General features: G+C 33.9%; 2 protein-coding genes across 3 annotated transcripts; one reads left to right on the top strand and one right to left on the bottom strand.

The window, feature by feature from the left end:
- The first annotated feature begins 710 nt into the window (after positions 1-710).
- On the top strand, positions 711-3,519 carry LOC136216486 (small ribosomal subunit protein uS17-like). The gene is made up of 6 exons (XM_066003005.1): positions 711-844; positions 961-1,001; positions 1,082-1,182; positions 2,397-2,541; positions 2,701-2,790; positions 3,248-3,519. Exons 1-6 carry the CDS (start codon positions 833-835, stop codon positions 3,336-3,338), a joined length of 480 nt encoding a protein of 159 aa, XP_065859077.1. The 5' UTR covers positions 711-832; the 3' UTR covers positions 3,339-3,519.
- Positions 3,520-8,439: 4,920 nt separating this feature from the next.
- LOC136216485 (25.3 kDa vesicle transport protein SEC22-1) lies at positions 8,440-15,226 on the bottom strand. 2 transcript variants are annotated; one of them, XM_066003004.1, is made up of 7 exons: positions 15,092-15,226; positions 13,751-13,866; positions 12,863-13,084; positions 12,354-12,514; positions 12,098-12,244; positions 11,036-11,112; positions 8,440-8,766 (listed from the first exon to the last, which is right to left on the bottom strand). In XM_066003004.1, exons 3-7 carry the CDS (start codon positions 13,048-13,050, stop codon positions 8,683-8,685), a joined length of 657 nt encoding a protein of 218 aa, XP_065859076.1. In that variant the 5' UTR covers positions 13,051-13,084; positions 13,751-13,866; positions 15,092-15,226; the 3' UTR covers positions 8,440-8,682. The 2 variants fall into 2 exon arrangements, with proteins under 2 accessions (XP_065859076.1, XP_065859075.1); XM_066003003.1 differs by having other exon boundaries at positions 12,863-13,071.
- Between the last annotated feature and the right edge of the window lie 255 nt (positions 15,227-15,481).

The following is a 15,481-nucleotide window of genomic DNA, read 5'->3' as shown; positions in this document are numbered from 1 at the left end:
CTAGAATTTTTAAATTATGGTATAAAATCATAATATATAAAGAATAATAACATATCAAGAATTAAGTTTGGTGATATGATTTAGGGTGGCCGCTATGGTTACTTTGTTTTTTACAAAGTACCGTTACTTGGTGTGGTTTTCACCATTGGATTAATTTTATGCTCTATCATCCAATGGTGAAAACCACACCAAGTAACGGTACTTTGTAAAAAAACAAAGTAACCAGAGCGAACACCTTTGATTTAGTTGTAATTTTGTATTTTTTTTTTGGTAGAAACATGAAAGAAAACAAACCAACACCGAGACAAAAGCTAACCTGGGATCAGCCTATGAAAACTAACCCCAACTCTGTCCTCTAAAAGGAGAGAAGAAAGATAGATGGGAGGATCAGAAAGGGTGGAAACACCTAACATCCCCTCGTGCCCAGCCGCCGCCAAGCGATCCGCAATTCGATTTTGTTCTCTGTAGATGTGGCTGAAGTCTAAGGACTCAAAGGAGGAGCCAAGACTTCTTATTGCTTTGATAAGGTTCTGGCTAGTAAGACAAAAAACATGATTATTAGAGATCATACTAATAGCCTCCATATTATTAGACTCCACAATTTGTATTTAATTATGATATTAATGTATTTGACCCTACGATGATTCATGTAAAAAGCCCAAAAACCTTCGGCTACTCACAATAGGCTTAAGAACGGAAGCCCATATATTCAGGCCCAAATGCATTTTAAACTCTCTTGCCCTAATTCACCGTCCCTTCCCCTCTACCTATTTGCTATATCCTTTGCAGCTGCCTCCCCCATTTTCTTTCTCCCTCTGCAGAAGCATCAACCATGGCGGAACAAGTAGGGCTGCTTTTCTCTTCACTGCTGTTTTCATACTCTATAGTATCTCGTTAATGTGGAACCGTTAATCGTCCTTTGCTTACTTTATTTTTGTTTAATATGGTTTTCTGATGTAGACGGAGAAAGCATTTTTGAAGCAACCGAAGGTTTTCTTGAGGTTCGTTCTCCTTTTATTTTGTCATGTATAGATATAAATCTGTGGACTACTGTGTTCTAATTTGTTCTTAAATCTTATAGCTCAAAGAAATCTGGAAAGGGGAAGAGACCTGGTAAGGGTGGAAACCGTTTCTGGAAGGCCATTGGATTAGGCTTCAAGACACCAAGAGAGGCTATTGAAGGTTTGCTGGTTTACCTCATGCTCCTTATTTTTTTTTTTTTTTAACTTGTCGTATGCAAATTTGTTATTTTGTATTGGTTTTCTATCTTAGGATATTTGAGCATGGTTTGGATCTTAATGGACTGTGCTGTAATAATGTTGAGTTCAATTGTTCGGATAACTAATTAGATCATATAGTTGAACTAAATCTCATCGATAATTAAGTCGGCCTTGCAGTTCTTGTAATGTCGATTATACTTGTGCAGTAAAATTGTGTTAGTGCAATAAAATTCTTCTTTACGGGCTATTTGTGTGTAAAATTTGTCTTGATACCCGTGTAAAATTCGTCTCAAGGTTGTGCGCCTTACCATCCCCTAAGGCGGACTATGATACCAAGCTGCGCCTGGACATGTTTATAAGAGGTGCACCATGGCGCACCTTTTGTGTTGCAGGTTATTTTTTTAGGGTTTTATATTATTGATCCAGAATTCCACGCGTTCAATCTCCATATTTGGATTAGACACATCTAGTGTACTCAAATAAACCAAAACAATATTAACATGATTTTCTTTTTGTGCATTTTGATTTTAATTACAATTTCTTATATTTGAAATATAATATTTATGGTGGTTCTATATGATTTTATTCTTTAATGCGTCTTGTGTGGCTTAGGTGCACGCTGGCGCCTTGTGCCGTGCTCCAGGGCTCCAGGACCCTCTTGTGCTGTAGTGCAGCTTACGCCTTTAATAACTATGTGGCCCCATATATAATTGTGCCAAAATTATATAATTGCAGTCTGTATGACTAGCTTTTGTTTTTGAAGGTCAAATTAGATTAAAGAATACTGCATAGGTTAATGAAAATGTCTAAAACAACAAAAGTATGTTTTTATGCATTGTTAGTTTTATTTACTGAAGACAAAAAGCCTTGGATTTTGCCTTGCATCCTTTTAAAAGGTCGAGCTTGGCCTTATTTGAAGGAATTTACCCTTTTGTTCAACTTCCTTAGCTCGATTTCTCTTGCTTTGTGTGCTTACGTTTATATGTTGCACGAATCATTCTGCGGAATTTGGTATATCTTTTGTATGTTCATTATCTATGTTTACAGTCCACTTCTGGTGCGTCTTTATTTTGTGGATGTTATAGTATAATTAATAGTATTGCCTCTCCAAATTGTTGATTCTATCCCGTTTGATCTGCATTTTGATGGTTGAAGTTGTTGTATCTTTGTTTACAGGAACATTTATTGATAAGAAATGCCCATTCACTGGCACTGTTTCCATTAGGGGCCGTATCTTGGCTGGTACTTGCCACAGTGCAAAAATGACAAGGACCATTATAGTACGGAGGAATTACCTTCACTTTATCAAGAAATATCAGAGGTGAGAATTTTTCAACATGTTGATTTCCTCGGATACTGCTAGTTGATTTCGATTATGTCTTTTCTTCTTTGCCTCGGTTGCTGTGTTTACATGTGCCTGTATAGAATGTTTTGAACTCTTTTTACTAAGTATTAACTTTCTTGATGGAAACTTATTCAGGTACGAAAAGCGTCACGCAAATATCCCAGCACACGTATCCCCATGCTTCCGTGTGAAAGAAGGAGATCATGTCATCATTGGCCAATGCAGGTTTGTGTGCAACAGTAAATGAGTACCATTGAAGTTGCTGTTATTATTGTTAGGGGGTTGCAAAATCACACATGATCCGACAACACTACTTGAAATTAACACGGAATTACCATTTAGATTTAGCGTACCGAAAATGGCAATTTAACTAGTGGTAATGGGTTTATATTGTTAACTTTTGAAGTTGTATTCGTAGAGAGGGGCATTATAATCGGCTGGTTCATCTTGATAGGTTAATTCGTGTAACAGGTTGGTTTGTGTTAGGTTAACGTGCTTAGTTATCTGCACGTATAACTCGTGTCGTGTTGTATTTCTCGTGTTTCTGACAGGTCGTGTTAGTGTTTGATTTTTGGAAACGTATAAGTTTTCATGTCATATTCATGTGTTCCTATTTGACACTAACCTGAAATTTGAGACGCATGAATAGAACCGCTGACACGAATTGTTGTGTATTTTATAGGCCACTATCAAAGACAGTGAGGTTCAATGTGCTTAGGGTTGTTCCAGCTGGGTCTTCTGGTGGTGTGAAGAAGGCTTTTACAGCAATATAAGAAGGATGATGATGATGGAGCTCGTATAATTTAGAGAAGTGAAGCTTTTTATGAACTAAGTCTCAATGATTTTAGATTTTGTTCTAGTTTTTTTTTTTTTATACGTTTAGACTGCAGATCTCTAAATATATGTTTTTGACATTTTGAAAGATGTTTATTGCTGCTTTATTTTCGAGTTGCTTCTTTTTTATCAAAAAGTTTTCTTCTTTTTGAGTGGTAAGGGCATAAAGTTGCTTCTTTTCGAGTTTGAGTTATAGTGTATGCACTAGACTTCAATTGGGAGAAGTGTCACTAAAGTTGTCTAAACAACCTTGTACCGAACGGATTAATCAGATTAATTGGATCGAATGACAAAAAGAGAAGGAATTAGAGAGGATATGGTACTTGGTGTATGGTTGTTAGGTTTTTGTTTGGGTAAATAATCTATTAATCCTCTCCTTTTATCTTTGTCAAAAACAAATTATAAGATGTTTATCTAAATACAAATGAATTATGTTTTTAGTATGTTAAGCTTTTAGTTTCTGTCTTTTTTTTTTTAGATTTTATTTAGATTTTTAACTTATATTCACATGTTTTGACTTGCTTGTTATCCCAAACAAAATTATTTCAATAAGAATAACTAAATAAAATAAAATAAATATGGATTTATATTGATAATTTGTTAATTTTTTCCGTCTACAAATCCTAAAGGGCTTGTCCTCCAAGAGCTTTTTTGGCAAAACAAGAGAGGTGTCGTTTACCCAACGTAAGTATCTGATATTTAAGTTAGTATCACTCTAAAAAATAACAAAAAGCAATAGAAGTTGAGTTTAAAGCATACTAACCATTTATTTATAAGCTGTTGCGGTCTCTATTATTTAAGGTATCATCTTCCTATTGGAGGATGGTTTCTTTTAATAGGAGGCCTCAACGTGTACCACATTTCCTTGATTGTGTTCATAGTGAACTCATCTAGATTTATGCCTCGTAGGCTTAATTTGCGGTTAATCATCCAAATCGTAGATGCTCATTCATGGGACGGTTGGATGATCGTATGTTGGTTACTATCCGTATATCTGACATACGATTAGCGATACGTGGATATTCGTTCATTAGACTTGATATGCGAGTCTATTTGCATCACCCTTTGTCTGAATCCTTGACATGTAGTCACATGTTATATAAGTAATCTTTTTTGTTAAGTAGGTTATATAAGTAATCCTTGACTTACAATACCCTTTGTCTGAATCCTTGACATGTAGTCACATGTTATATAAGTGATCTTTTTTGTTAAGTAGGTTATATAAGTAATCCTTGACTTACAATACCCTTTATCTGAATCCTTGACATGTAGTTACATGTTATATAAGTAATCTTTTTTGTTAAGTAGATTATATAAGTAATCATTGACTTAGAATGAGTATAGTGGATTGTTATATACCGCCCCCAAAATACTTATCACCGCCCCTTTTAAACACTTTTGCCCTTTTCATTTTTGAAACTCAAAAACTGAAATTTTCTCAAATTTCTTCGAAATTCAAAAACCTGAACAATATTCATGGAATTCAAACACGGTAAAGGAAAAAGACTAATAATTCCCCGGATAAGTATTTTTATTTGAAAATTGAATCGAAAACACGAGTTCCATTTTCGGATTCGGAAAAAAAAATCATCCAAAATGTACTAAACGGGTGATTCACACCATTCCGCCTAGGCAGAAACGGATGAACTATCCGTTTCTGCCTAAAGGATGAACTATCCGTTTCCGCCTAGGCAGAAACGGATAGTTCATCTGTTTCTGCCTAGGCGGAATGATGTGAATCACCTGTTTAGTATATTTTGGATGAATTTTTTTATATATATATATTGATTGGATCGGTTAGTTTTTGGAGACGAATTTCAATTAGTGTAAATAGGAACGATAGTTATTTGATTTCCTCGATGTTCTCGGGTTCATTTTTCATAAATCCAATTTTTAACTCGGGAGAGAAAGGATATTAAGTTTTTGAATGAAAAAATGAAAAGGGTAAAAATGTCTAAGAGGAGGCGGTGATAAGTAATTTGGGGTGGTATATAGCAAAACCCATGAGTATATTGAGAATTTAATTTTTAAGGAATAGGGAAAGGATCTAATTGGACTTTTAACCCCATCTATTTATGTTTGAGCTCCTAAAACCCAATATTTATAGTTGTTTGTGTGTTTCCCATTTTCAAACTCTAAATAACTTTTATTTTTTTAAAAAAAACTCTAAATAACTTCCATACTTCCTCCTACCCCGGCTTTGCATACGGCTATAAATGAGCCGAGCCGCTCATGAGCGGCTCGATAAAAGCTCGGTTCGAAAGTTCGTGAGCAATTTTATTAAAATATTTATGATCAAATTTTAGTTTTGTAGAAAACTATGCAATTTTATGTTACTTCACAAAAATTTAAACTTAATATTATTTTATTTGCTATTAGATGAGTTCGTTTACAAATATAATAAATAAGTAATAAGCGAACTATTTGTAAGTATCTTGTTTATTTATTCACGAACTTTGCTTGTGGTCTTATTTATGTATATAATTAAAGAGTCATTTGCGAGCAAACTTTATAAATATAACTAACGATTTACTCACAACCAATTTATGGTTAGATAATTTTCTTAATGAACCAAATTCAAATAGGATTTTGGGCTCGAAACAAACTTGAAGCTCGGCTCGAGCTCGTTTATTTTCTAATGAGCTGAGCTTGAGCAAGCCAAAGCTTAGCTCGAACCCGAGCTCGAGCTTGTTAATTTTATAGCGAGCAGAGATTGAGCAGGTCAAAGCTCGGCTCAGCTTGGCTCGATTACAGCCCTATTCCTGTATAGCAAGTGATGAATGTAGGATTGGTTCGTTGAGGGGTAATTTTATACGTACGTGTGTAATATGTTCTTTTGTTAAATCGAACTCGCTAATTTTTTTCCGTATATAAATGTTATCATTTTAGTGGCCCATAACCAGTTTTTATACTACTTTAAAACTTCTTAAAATTAAGTTAAATTTGGACTATACAAGTAAACTTGAGTCGTTTTGAACAAATTTAAAGAAATTTATCACATATCATATATTAATAAAGTTAGATTTTATAATTAAATACGAGCTAAATGAGTTAATTAACCACCTCAAACCTTAATTTGTCAGAAGTAGAGAGCCGAAACTATCCATAATAGAGATAGTTCCAACGGTCGGAGATGAGAGGGAACGAAACCATGGATGAGGTTACGTCCATAATAGGGATGGTTCCGGCGGCTAGAGGGGCCTAGACCCCTCCGTACCTCTCTATCTCCGCAGCTATACATAGACAATGGATGAGGTTACGTCCATAATAGGGATATTCCGGCGGCTAGAGGGGCCTAAACCCCTCCGGACTCCTCTATCTCCGCCTCTGTAAATAGACAATGGATGAGATTACGTCTCCTACTTCATCTCTATCAAGTAAGTTGTAAGCAAAGCCATTTGGTGTCTCTCTTGAAAGTTGAGCTTACAACTCGAGAACTGACTTGCCGAGTTCACCCAGAAACTCAGCTCAACATGTACACTCTTTAACAATGTTTTTTTTTTTTTTTTTGTGTGTGTGTGTGTTTCGTCTCGTTTTCATTTGAAAGCTAGGTTATTTTTAGAAATCACGTTTTTGGAATCCATTTCTGTGTTCGTGCAATATGAGGATGGCTTGAGCCAAAAACTTCTATTCGATTATTCGTTCGGATATTAAGCAAAAACCATCTTCTAATTATGATTTATACATACACTAAGGGTACATTTAGTATGACGTAATGCAATGTAATGTAATCAAACTTGTAATGTAATGGAATGAAATAGTGATTCCATTACTATGTTTGGTTGACAAATTAAAAAAATGATGAAACTTAATTACTGTTACAATACTTAATATTTGTTTAGTTAAAATGTAATTATAAAATTTTATTTATACAATTAAAATCATCGAAAAATATGAAAACGTGAAAAATGAGAAAAACGCGAAAAACAGAAAACACGAAAAACATGAAAAAGATGCAATAAAAAAGACGAAAAACAAAAAAAAAATCGTGATGGGCAATATTTCGTCACGTTTTTCGAGTTTTTCGTTTTTCGTATTTTCGAGTTTTCACGTTTTTTTTTTCATTTTTTTCATTTTTTTTATGTTTTTCTAGTTTTTTGTTTTGTCGTTTAATAAGAATTGTGCATAATAAGTATTAATAAAAAAAAATGCAAGAGTTAATCGTAATGGGGATTCGTGTCTATTATTTATGTAATGTTCATTACATAAATTTGTAAAGAAAACTTGAGTGATGTATTTGTGATTCCATTACGATAAAAATAATATGATTCATCCAAACATAGTAATAAACCTCCATCGTAATGGGCATTCCATTAGGACGCTCATTACGGCGTACCAAACAGGACCTAAGAATTGAATTCTAATTATGAAAAATTTGGTAATAGATGGAAAAAAAAGTAGGGCGTGCATTGGTTCAAAACCGAATACCGAAATTACTAAATAATTGACACGACACCAAACCGAATAGTTTATAAAACCAAATTAATTAATCAAACTGAAATATTCAGTTCAGTTCGGTTTTAAACCGAACAAACCAAATTAATTAAAAATTAAAAAAACTTTCCTCTTTTTTTGAAATAAATAGGAACTTTATTAATTTGAATTCAATGCGGTACGGTATATTTACATTTTTTTATCGAACCGAACCGAATCAAAATGCACTTAAAACTAAAACCGATGCTAAACCAAAATGTCAAAAAACCAAACCGAAAAATCAAATTCAATCGGTTCAGTTCGGTATACTGTTTAAAACCAAACCGACACACACACCCCTAAATAAAAGGTTAATTGTGTTATAGAGATATGGTGTAATGTTTGTTGATACCAATTAGAATCTGATCAATTCAACCCAACCTCAAAAATTTAGGTAAAACACAAAATTGACTCATAATCTGTTTCATAAAACACCATTTGACTAAATCTGTATCGGGTTCGCATCATATTACCGGATTGCGAACACAATTTCCATCTCTAAATCACAGAACGTTCGCTATTAAATCACCAAGATCTACATAGAATAATATCAAAGGAGACACAATAGAAACTCAGGTGAATCAGGTGATATAAAATTGTATAACATAAGTGTACAAATCTTACTCTAAATCATATACCAAAATGTAGATCATTAAAGCCTCTATAAAAGCATATAATAATTATAATAATGTAGAAATTTTTCTAGTATCCAAAGTTTCTTAACTTGTAAAGCATGGGGGCCTCTCAATTCCATTTTTTCCCCAATATAATAAACCCATGAAAATGGTGCAGCAATAGGCAATTGAATCATCACCATATCTTCCCTTTAACCCAAAACAAGAGGAACACAACTCCTAAAACGACCGCTACTGGAGCCCACTTCCTAATTAACGCCTGCAATAAAAAATAAAGTTACCGAGGATTCCAATTTATCGATAAATTAAAGCAATTCCGTACACTTCGAGAGACTGTTTGCTTGAGAGACTGTTTTTAAATGTGCTTATAACATAGTAATTTAGGCAGTTTGTTGTGATTAACTTATATTTGGCAAAATTGGATGTTAACATTTTGGTAGATTGTTTGTAACAAATGAGTACTAATATAAACATTTCAGACATAAATGATGATGTGATAGGTAAATATCGCTAAACCAGTCTGTTCAATTTTTTTTGTCATTTTTTTTTTGCGAGATAGAGGTAAATTTAATATTGCATGGGAACATTAGGGGTATCATTTCGTATGTTAACGGGGTGTCTGTTAGAAGGGATATAGGAGGTGCGATAGGGATAAAAAACACGAGATAAGTTATCCCGTGTTTGTTTGGGAGATAAAGGAGTGAGACGGATGAGGGATAAGCTTCTTATCCCTCAAATCCTATACCCAGGAGGGGGTGGTATAAGGAGGTGGGATAAGCTCCTGCGATTTTAATAGGATGGAAAATTTCATCTTATCCCTCAAATTAATGTTATGTAGTTTAAATAAGGTTAAAATAGTAAGATGTATTATTTTATCCCCATCCCTATCCCACGTACCAAACATTGAATAATAATTCTCGACTATCATATTTTTATTCTTATCCCAACCATTTATCCTTATCCCTATCCCTATCCCAATAGAATACCAAACGCCCCGTAAGGGTAAGTCTGCACTTCTCTAAAAATGGTTGGGGCAAATTTAAATCTTATCCCTAAAAATATCAACACAAAACACATACTTGAGTCTTTGACTGATCAAGCCGCTGATCTGTTAAATGGATACGTTAAGCCCTTGTTACTTTTTAACACATTAAGTCCCCTCTTGGACAGCTCGATTATGTGTGATTCAAACTTTGTTAGCTCGCGTAGAACTGCCAGCATGTTGTAAAGTTATTTTGGAGATTGATGTGGTAAAATTATTTTCAGAGTGACATGACATGTCTGAAAAAAATCATCTGCCGTGGCGTTACATGAGTCAAGTGACATGTTAAAATAATGACATACGTGCAGTGACATGTTGGCAGTTCTGCGTGTGCTGAACAAATTTTGAATCACATGCATGATTGGGCCATCCAAGAAGAGCTTAATGTGTTTAAAAATAATTGATCAATAGCTTATTGTATCCATTTAACAGATTAAAGAATTAATAGACTTAATCATTAAAAATTGAATTGATCGGGGACTGAAAGCTTTTGCCAGCAGAACACCAAGCATGCTTCAGTGCAATTTTCTCAGGAATTAAGCCACAACAGCAACAGAGACAAAGAGATATTCATACAAATTCAATCTACCCCATAGAAGTAGAGCATCTAACTGAAAGTCTAAGCATGTTATAAACCAAATGAAAAGAAACAATAGGAATCCTTTGCAGTCACCAAAGCTAAACTCTCATTCGAACTTCGACTGAATGTTGAATGTATAGACAGGTAGATTACACCTATGGTCCCTCAACTTTACTTTCTTTATGCTTTCTGAACTTCAAAACCAGGCATAAAAGTTCATGAGCTGTCTTTCTTTACTAACACAAAATTACCTTAATTTTTTTACCACGCCAATAGCAAGTAACCTATTGCATTGTAGAGCTGATGGAAGTGATATTCAGTTCTTGAACTTTTTAGGTCATTTAGTAGTTGTTTGCTTAGAAGAGAGAGCGCTTCGAAAACGGTGATTTGGAAAATCGAAGACGTTGGTTTGATGAAATGTGGTTCTAAACACCTTTAATACTTAGACTTTTCCATTTCGATGTCATCCTCGGTCATTTTGAGGTCGTTTACTTTCATAAGGGCTTTTACGTCAGTAAAGGATAAATTCAGGAGCTTTTATGCTTGTTTTGGAGTTCAAGGACGATAAAGAAAGGGCAAAATTGACTGCTGTATAGACATTTGACATCATCATTCTGATTTTTGAAACAAAAATACACAATAAACAGCAAATATTGTATCTAGACAGCTATTTGAACAATCCTCATTATGCAAATGGGAATTTTGGTCCAATAAAACCAGTAGAAGCATATTCTAAAAAAAAAACAAAGCTCTTTCATTCTATCACCAAGAACATAAAAAATAAGAAACTTTGTCAGCACGTATTGAAAGCACGTTTAATATGCATCATAGATTAGAATTGACATTGCAACTTTCCAACTTCAATAGTGAGCAAACTTATAATACAACTAATTTCATGCAACTAACCTGTCGATTCAGATCTCTTGCTTTGTCAGCATATATACGGGATTCTGATGTTAATCGACTGGACATCTCACTGACCTCTGCATAATCACCAAATATGAGTAATACATTTTGTTCAGTGTATTAAACAAGAAAGCAAAGGGTGTATTTTACAGGGATGGAAACGAGGATCATACAGACACAACGTTATTGAAAAAGAACGATGATAATATAAAAAATATATAATACGAGTATGTTTTCTTTTTCTTTTGACAATCTTCTCTTGAAAATCTAAGGAAGCATGAGCAGACAACCAAGTTCAAATAACAAAGGAACAAAAGAAAACTTGGAAGACAGTCCAGCTTATGTACAAGTTTATTAGTTTAGAAAGGCTGAATATATCAGCCCCCCCAAACTTTAAGAATGTCTCTTTAGCTTCTTGAACTTGATTAATGTGATATTATTAACCCCCTATTGCTACGTGATAATATAAGAGGAGATTTGGGCAAGTTAAAGCACATATAACTTTAACCAAGTTCAGAGGACCAATAGGTCAATTCAAGCAAGTTCGGGGGCCTTCAAGTCACTTTAAGTTCAGGGGGTAATGAGACATCTCCAAGGTTCAAGGGACCAATTGGCTTTTCCGGGTCAAGTTCAGAGGGGCCATAATGTATTTAACCATTAAGAAAATATAACAACCAAGTGCTACTAACAGAGGCAATTTTTTGGTTTCAATTGATTTACCATGCCCATTTCCATTTGCACTAGCACAAGCAACAACTAGTTTACCTTGCATGTTATTGTTCCTGCAAGTTTGAAGTCTAACTTCTGTATGAAAAAAGCAAAGCAGACAAACTTAAACCAGCTAAGTTTTTATTGTTAGTGTATTCATCTCTCTTATAATCACGAGTCACGAGTGTCATGTTATTTTCATGAAGATAAACACTACTCTCATTTCAAGTGTAGGTCTTCCTCAAATCCTAATTGTGATATCCAGTATAGTATTCCTTACCAATGAATTTAAGCAGAAGAAAACATGAAATGATGAAAACAAGAGATCTTGCAAGTAAAAGAGGATTATCTTACGGTCTAGTTTTTCACCAACGCCAAGCACTTCTTGGACATTGCGAGTCATAATCTGGTGAACTTCGTAGAGCTCGTCATTCAACTTTGAAATGTTTCTTTGAGTACGGGTATCCTGGTACAATTTCTTTGTTTTCTGTATAAAAGTATCTTTAAAACATAAAGATAAAAAACAAAATCAAGCCTAGAAAAAAAATTCGAAATGATATCAACCAGTCATTAATTATTGAAGACAAACTTAATAAACACAAAGACTTACCAAATTTAATGAAGGCATATGGTCTGGCAGCAGTTTCAATTTGAGCCCCATTGGCACGCTCAAATTCATTCTTAAGGTCTTCCAAGTATTGAAATGCTAGCTTCTTCGGATAAGCTCGGTCACACATTGTGAGGTAACAAACCCGTCCTTCAATGATGTAACTATAGGCAAAGTCAAGGAAAATGCAGAACAGATGAACTTTCAAAAACGCAGATTGACAAAAGGTCCAGAAAAAAAGTAACAAGTTAACTAAACAGAATTAACAGAATTTATACTTCAATGGGGGCACACAAAATACAAACAAGTTAACTAAACAGAATTAACTGACAATGACAATTCAACTTAAGTAGAATGAATCAAGGATTAATTAGCTGATTAAGCGATGTAAAATGCGCTAGAAAATTGATTATAGCATATAAACATACTTCCGTGTGGAGTGTAAATTATACTTGTTAAGCCCAAATTCAAAGAAAATGTGAGATGGGAAAATCAGAATATAATCAGGATACTGGAAGACATAGGGGCCAGTTTCAATGGACATCCTTGAAGGCTCATTCTGGCGTGTAGCAAGGTTCTTAAACAATGCCTTCACCTGCTGTTTATACAACTCAATATCTTTCATATCACGGCCATCATCCAGTCCCTCAGCTAGTGGAAGCCCATCGGTGACACGGGCAATCATTGTCAGCTTCACCATTTTTTTCTCTCTCTTCCTTGGCTACACAAAGTAACTGCATTTCATTAATAATAACCCAGATATAAGAGAGAACCAAACATCAAACAACTTTAACAGAACCGAATCTTTTAAAGTGGAGTTCATTGAAGAATGATATGGTTATGAGAAATTACCAAGAGGCCTCAAAAGCTTTTTTATATGTAAATAGACAGCTAAAAATATCTTTGCAAATAGAGGAATGTTAACATATTTTGAAAACGACCAAGTTCCAGAAGAAAACTAAATTATTCCCTTAAATATTACATTTATATAATACCTATACAAATCTGCAGAATTTGCTTGAAAATCCATATTCAACTTAATCCAATTTCGATAAAGCCAACTTATTACAAAACATAAGAACCCGAGTTCACTTTTCATCAATTAACAGAACATAAATATAAGCTCAAATATAAGCTCCCATTATTTAGGCATTTATCGCTAAACGAAACACCAAACTTTCAGGTTCTCTACATGACAAAAAGACTCTCTAATGGACCAATCTTTCTTCCCTAAAACAAAAGATTTCTTTTCTTTTTTTGACAAAATTATTTGATTTAAGCATGATTAACGCATTATGAAATAAAATACTAACATTTGGTTAGCAAATAGCTACAAAATCAATGGCAACAACAGGCAGAGTCATCCAATTAGACAAAATTGGACACAAAATGTTAAGTACCTTGTTATATCATCTGGTATAAGGAATTGAAGGATTTTCGAATGGACCAATCTTTCTCCCCTATGTGTGTTTTGAGATGCAACTCTCTTGTGTAAATTTGAACCTCCTTGAAGACCCTTCACGTAATTATAGAATATATTAAGAAAAACAGAAGTACAAACTGAACAGAAATGTTGTTTCAAAAAAAAAACTGAACAGAAATGTTTAATTTGACCATAAGAATATTAACTACAATATAATCATATGGAAGATCATATAGCCATAAAATTGGTCATTAAAATTCAATATTCTCTGACTTGTAACTCAATCATGTAGAAGGCTGATTAAAAAATCGATTTAGTACACGATGCAAATAATAAAACATCCAAGAAATAAGAATGTTTTTTTCCTGATAACCAAATCTCTGTAGCTACCAAACAGAACTCTCAATTTTTTGCCTATAGAAAGAATCATACTTAAAACATCCAAGCATGTGATAAGTCTCGTCCCTTGATTCCTATGAAGAGCTTATACTATAATCATCTATACGCAATTTACATATAATAATTCCTTGCAAACTTCTTTAAACAAGTAAACAATATATGAGATTAACATTGCACCAAAACTCACTCTCAAGATAATCATTCCAAGCAACAAGCATCCAAACCAAATGAAAAACACCTTGATAGAAACAACAATTTATCCAGTATTAATAATTATTTTAGCCTCCCAAACTCTAACCCAATACTTGCAATTCCCTCATCTCTTTTAAACAGCTATATCAGAAAAATTCTGTCATTTCCCCAAAACTTAAGCAACCACCACCACATCTGGCCACAAAGGGATAATTAAGCCTCACAAACAAACAACCAAACAAAGAGAAAAAAAAAGGCTGAAGTTGTTTTTCTTCTATATTGCCACACATACAAATGACGATGTTCCTTAAGTCTTCAACTGTGCGAGGAGAAAAATAAAATGCATGAGAAATTTAACACAAAGCTTCGTAATTACATATGACTTTTCAATAGCCAGGTTTTTAGTAATTTCGAATTTTTTTCCTAACCTTGAAAGGAAAATAAGGATTGCGAACACATCGATGTGCCCAATGCAAAATTACAAAGCGATTTAACCTAATGCCTAACAATCTAACTAACATCCATATTTTGAACTGGAAAAATCTAAATTACAACAATTTCAGATACAAATCTAAGGTCAAAGGATAAGGAACTAATAGAATGATTATAAAAGGTCCTAAAAATAAAACAAAATCCTAAAAAATCGGAGAAAGGCGGTAAATGGAATATACATTGAATTGCAGGCAAATAAGGAACGAAAAAATGAAGGATCAAGAAGAAAACTTACCAAAAGAGAGATGGAAGAGGTCGAAAAAACAGAGATCCAAACGAGAGAACACAGGAGGAAGACGAATGCGATTACTTCCCCTTTCGTTAAATTTTCTGGGCCTTGTGAATGGGCTCGCTAAATTGCAAGTTTTCCTTTTCGGCTGGGTTTGAAGGTCGATGGACTTTTATTATTATTATTATTATTATTATTATTATTATTATTATTATTATATAGGGTTAAATGTAGTATTAGTCACTGAATTTATATGGTTATCTTAAAATGGCCACTCGATTTCAATTTATCTCAATAAAATCACTCAACTTTGAGTTTTATCTCAATTAGGTTATTCTGGTGATTTCAGTGATTAAAAGAGATCAGAATGATGACATGATTGACACATCAACATGA

This window comes from Euphorbia lathyris, chromosome 2 (genome assembly GCF_963576675.1).
Source record: "Euphorbia lathyris chromosome 2, ddEupLath1.1, whole genome shotgun sequence".
Taxonomy (NCBI): domain Eukaryota; kingdom Viridiplantae; phylum Streptophyta; class Magnoliopsida; order Malpighiales; family Euphorbiaceae; genus Euphorbia; species Euphorbia lathyris.
Note: the sequence above shows the minus strand (reverse complement) of the source record. Positions and strands in the feature narration are given on the sequence as shown.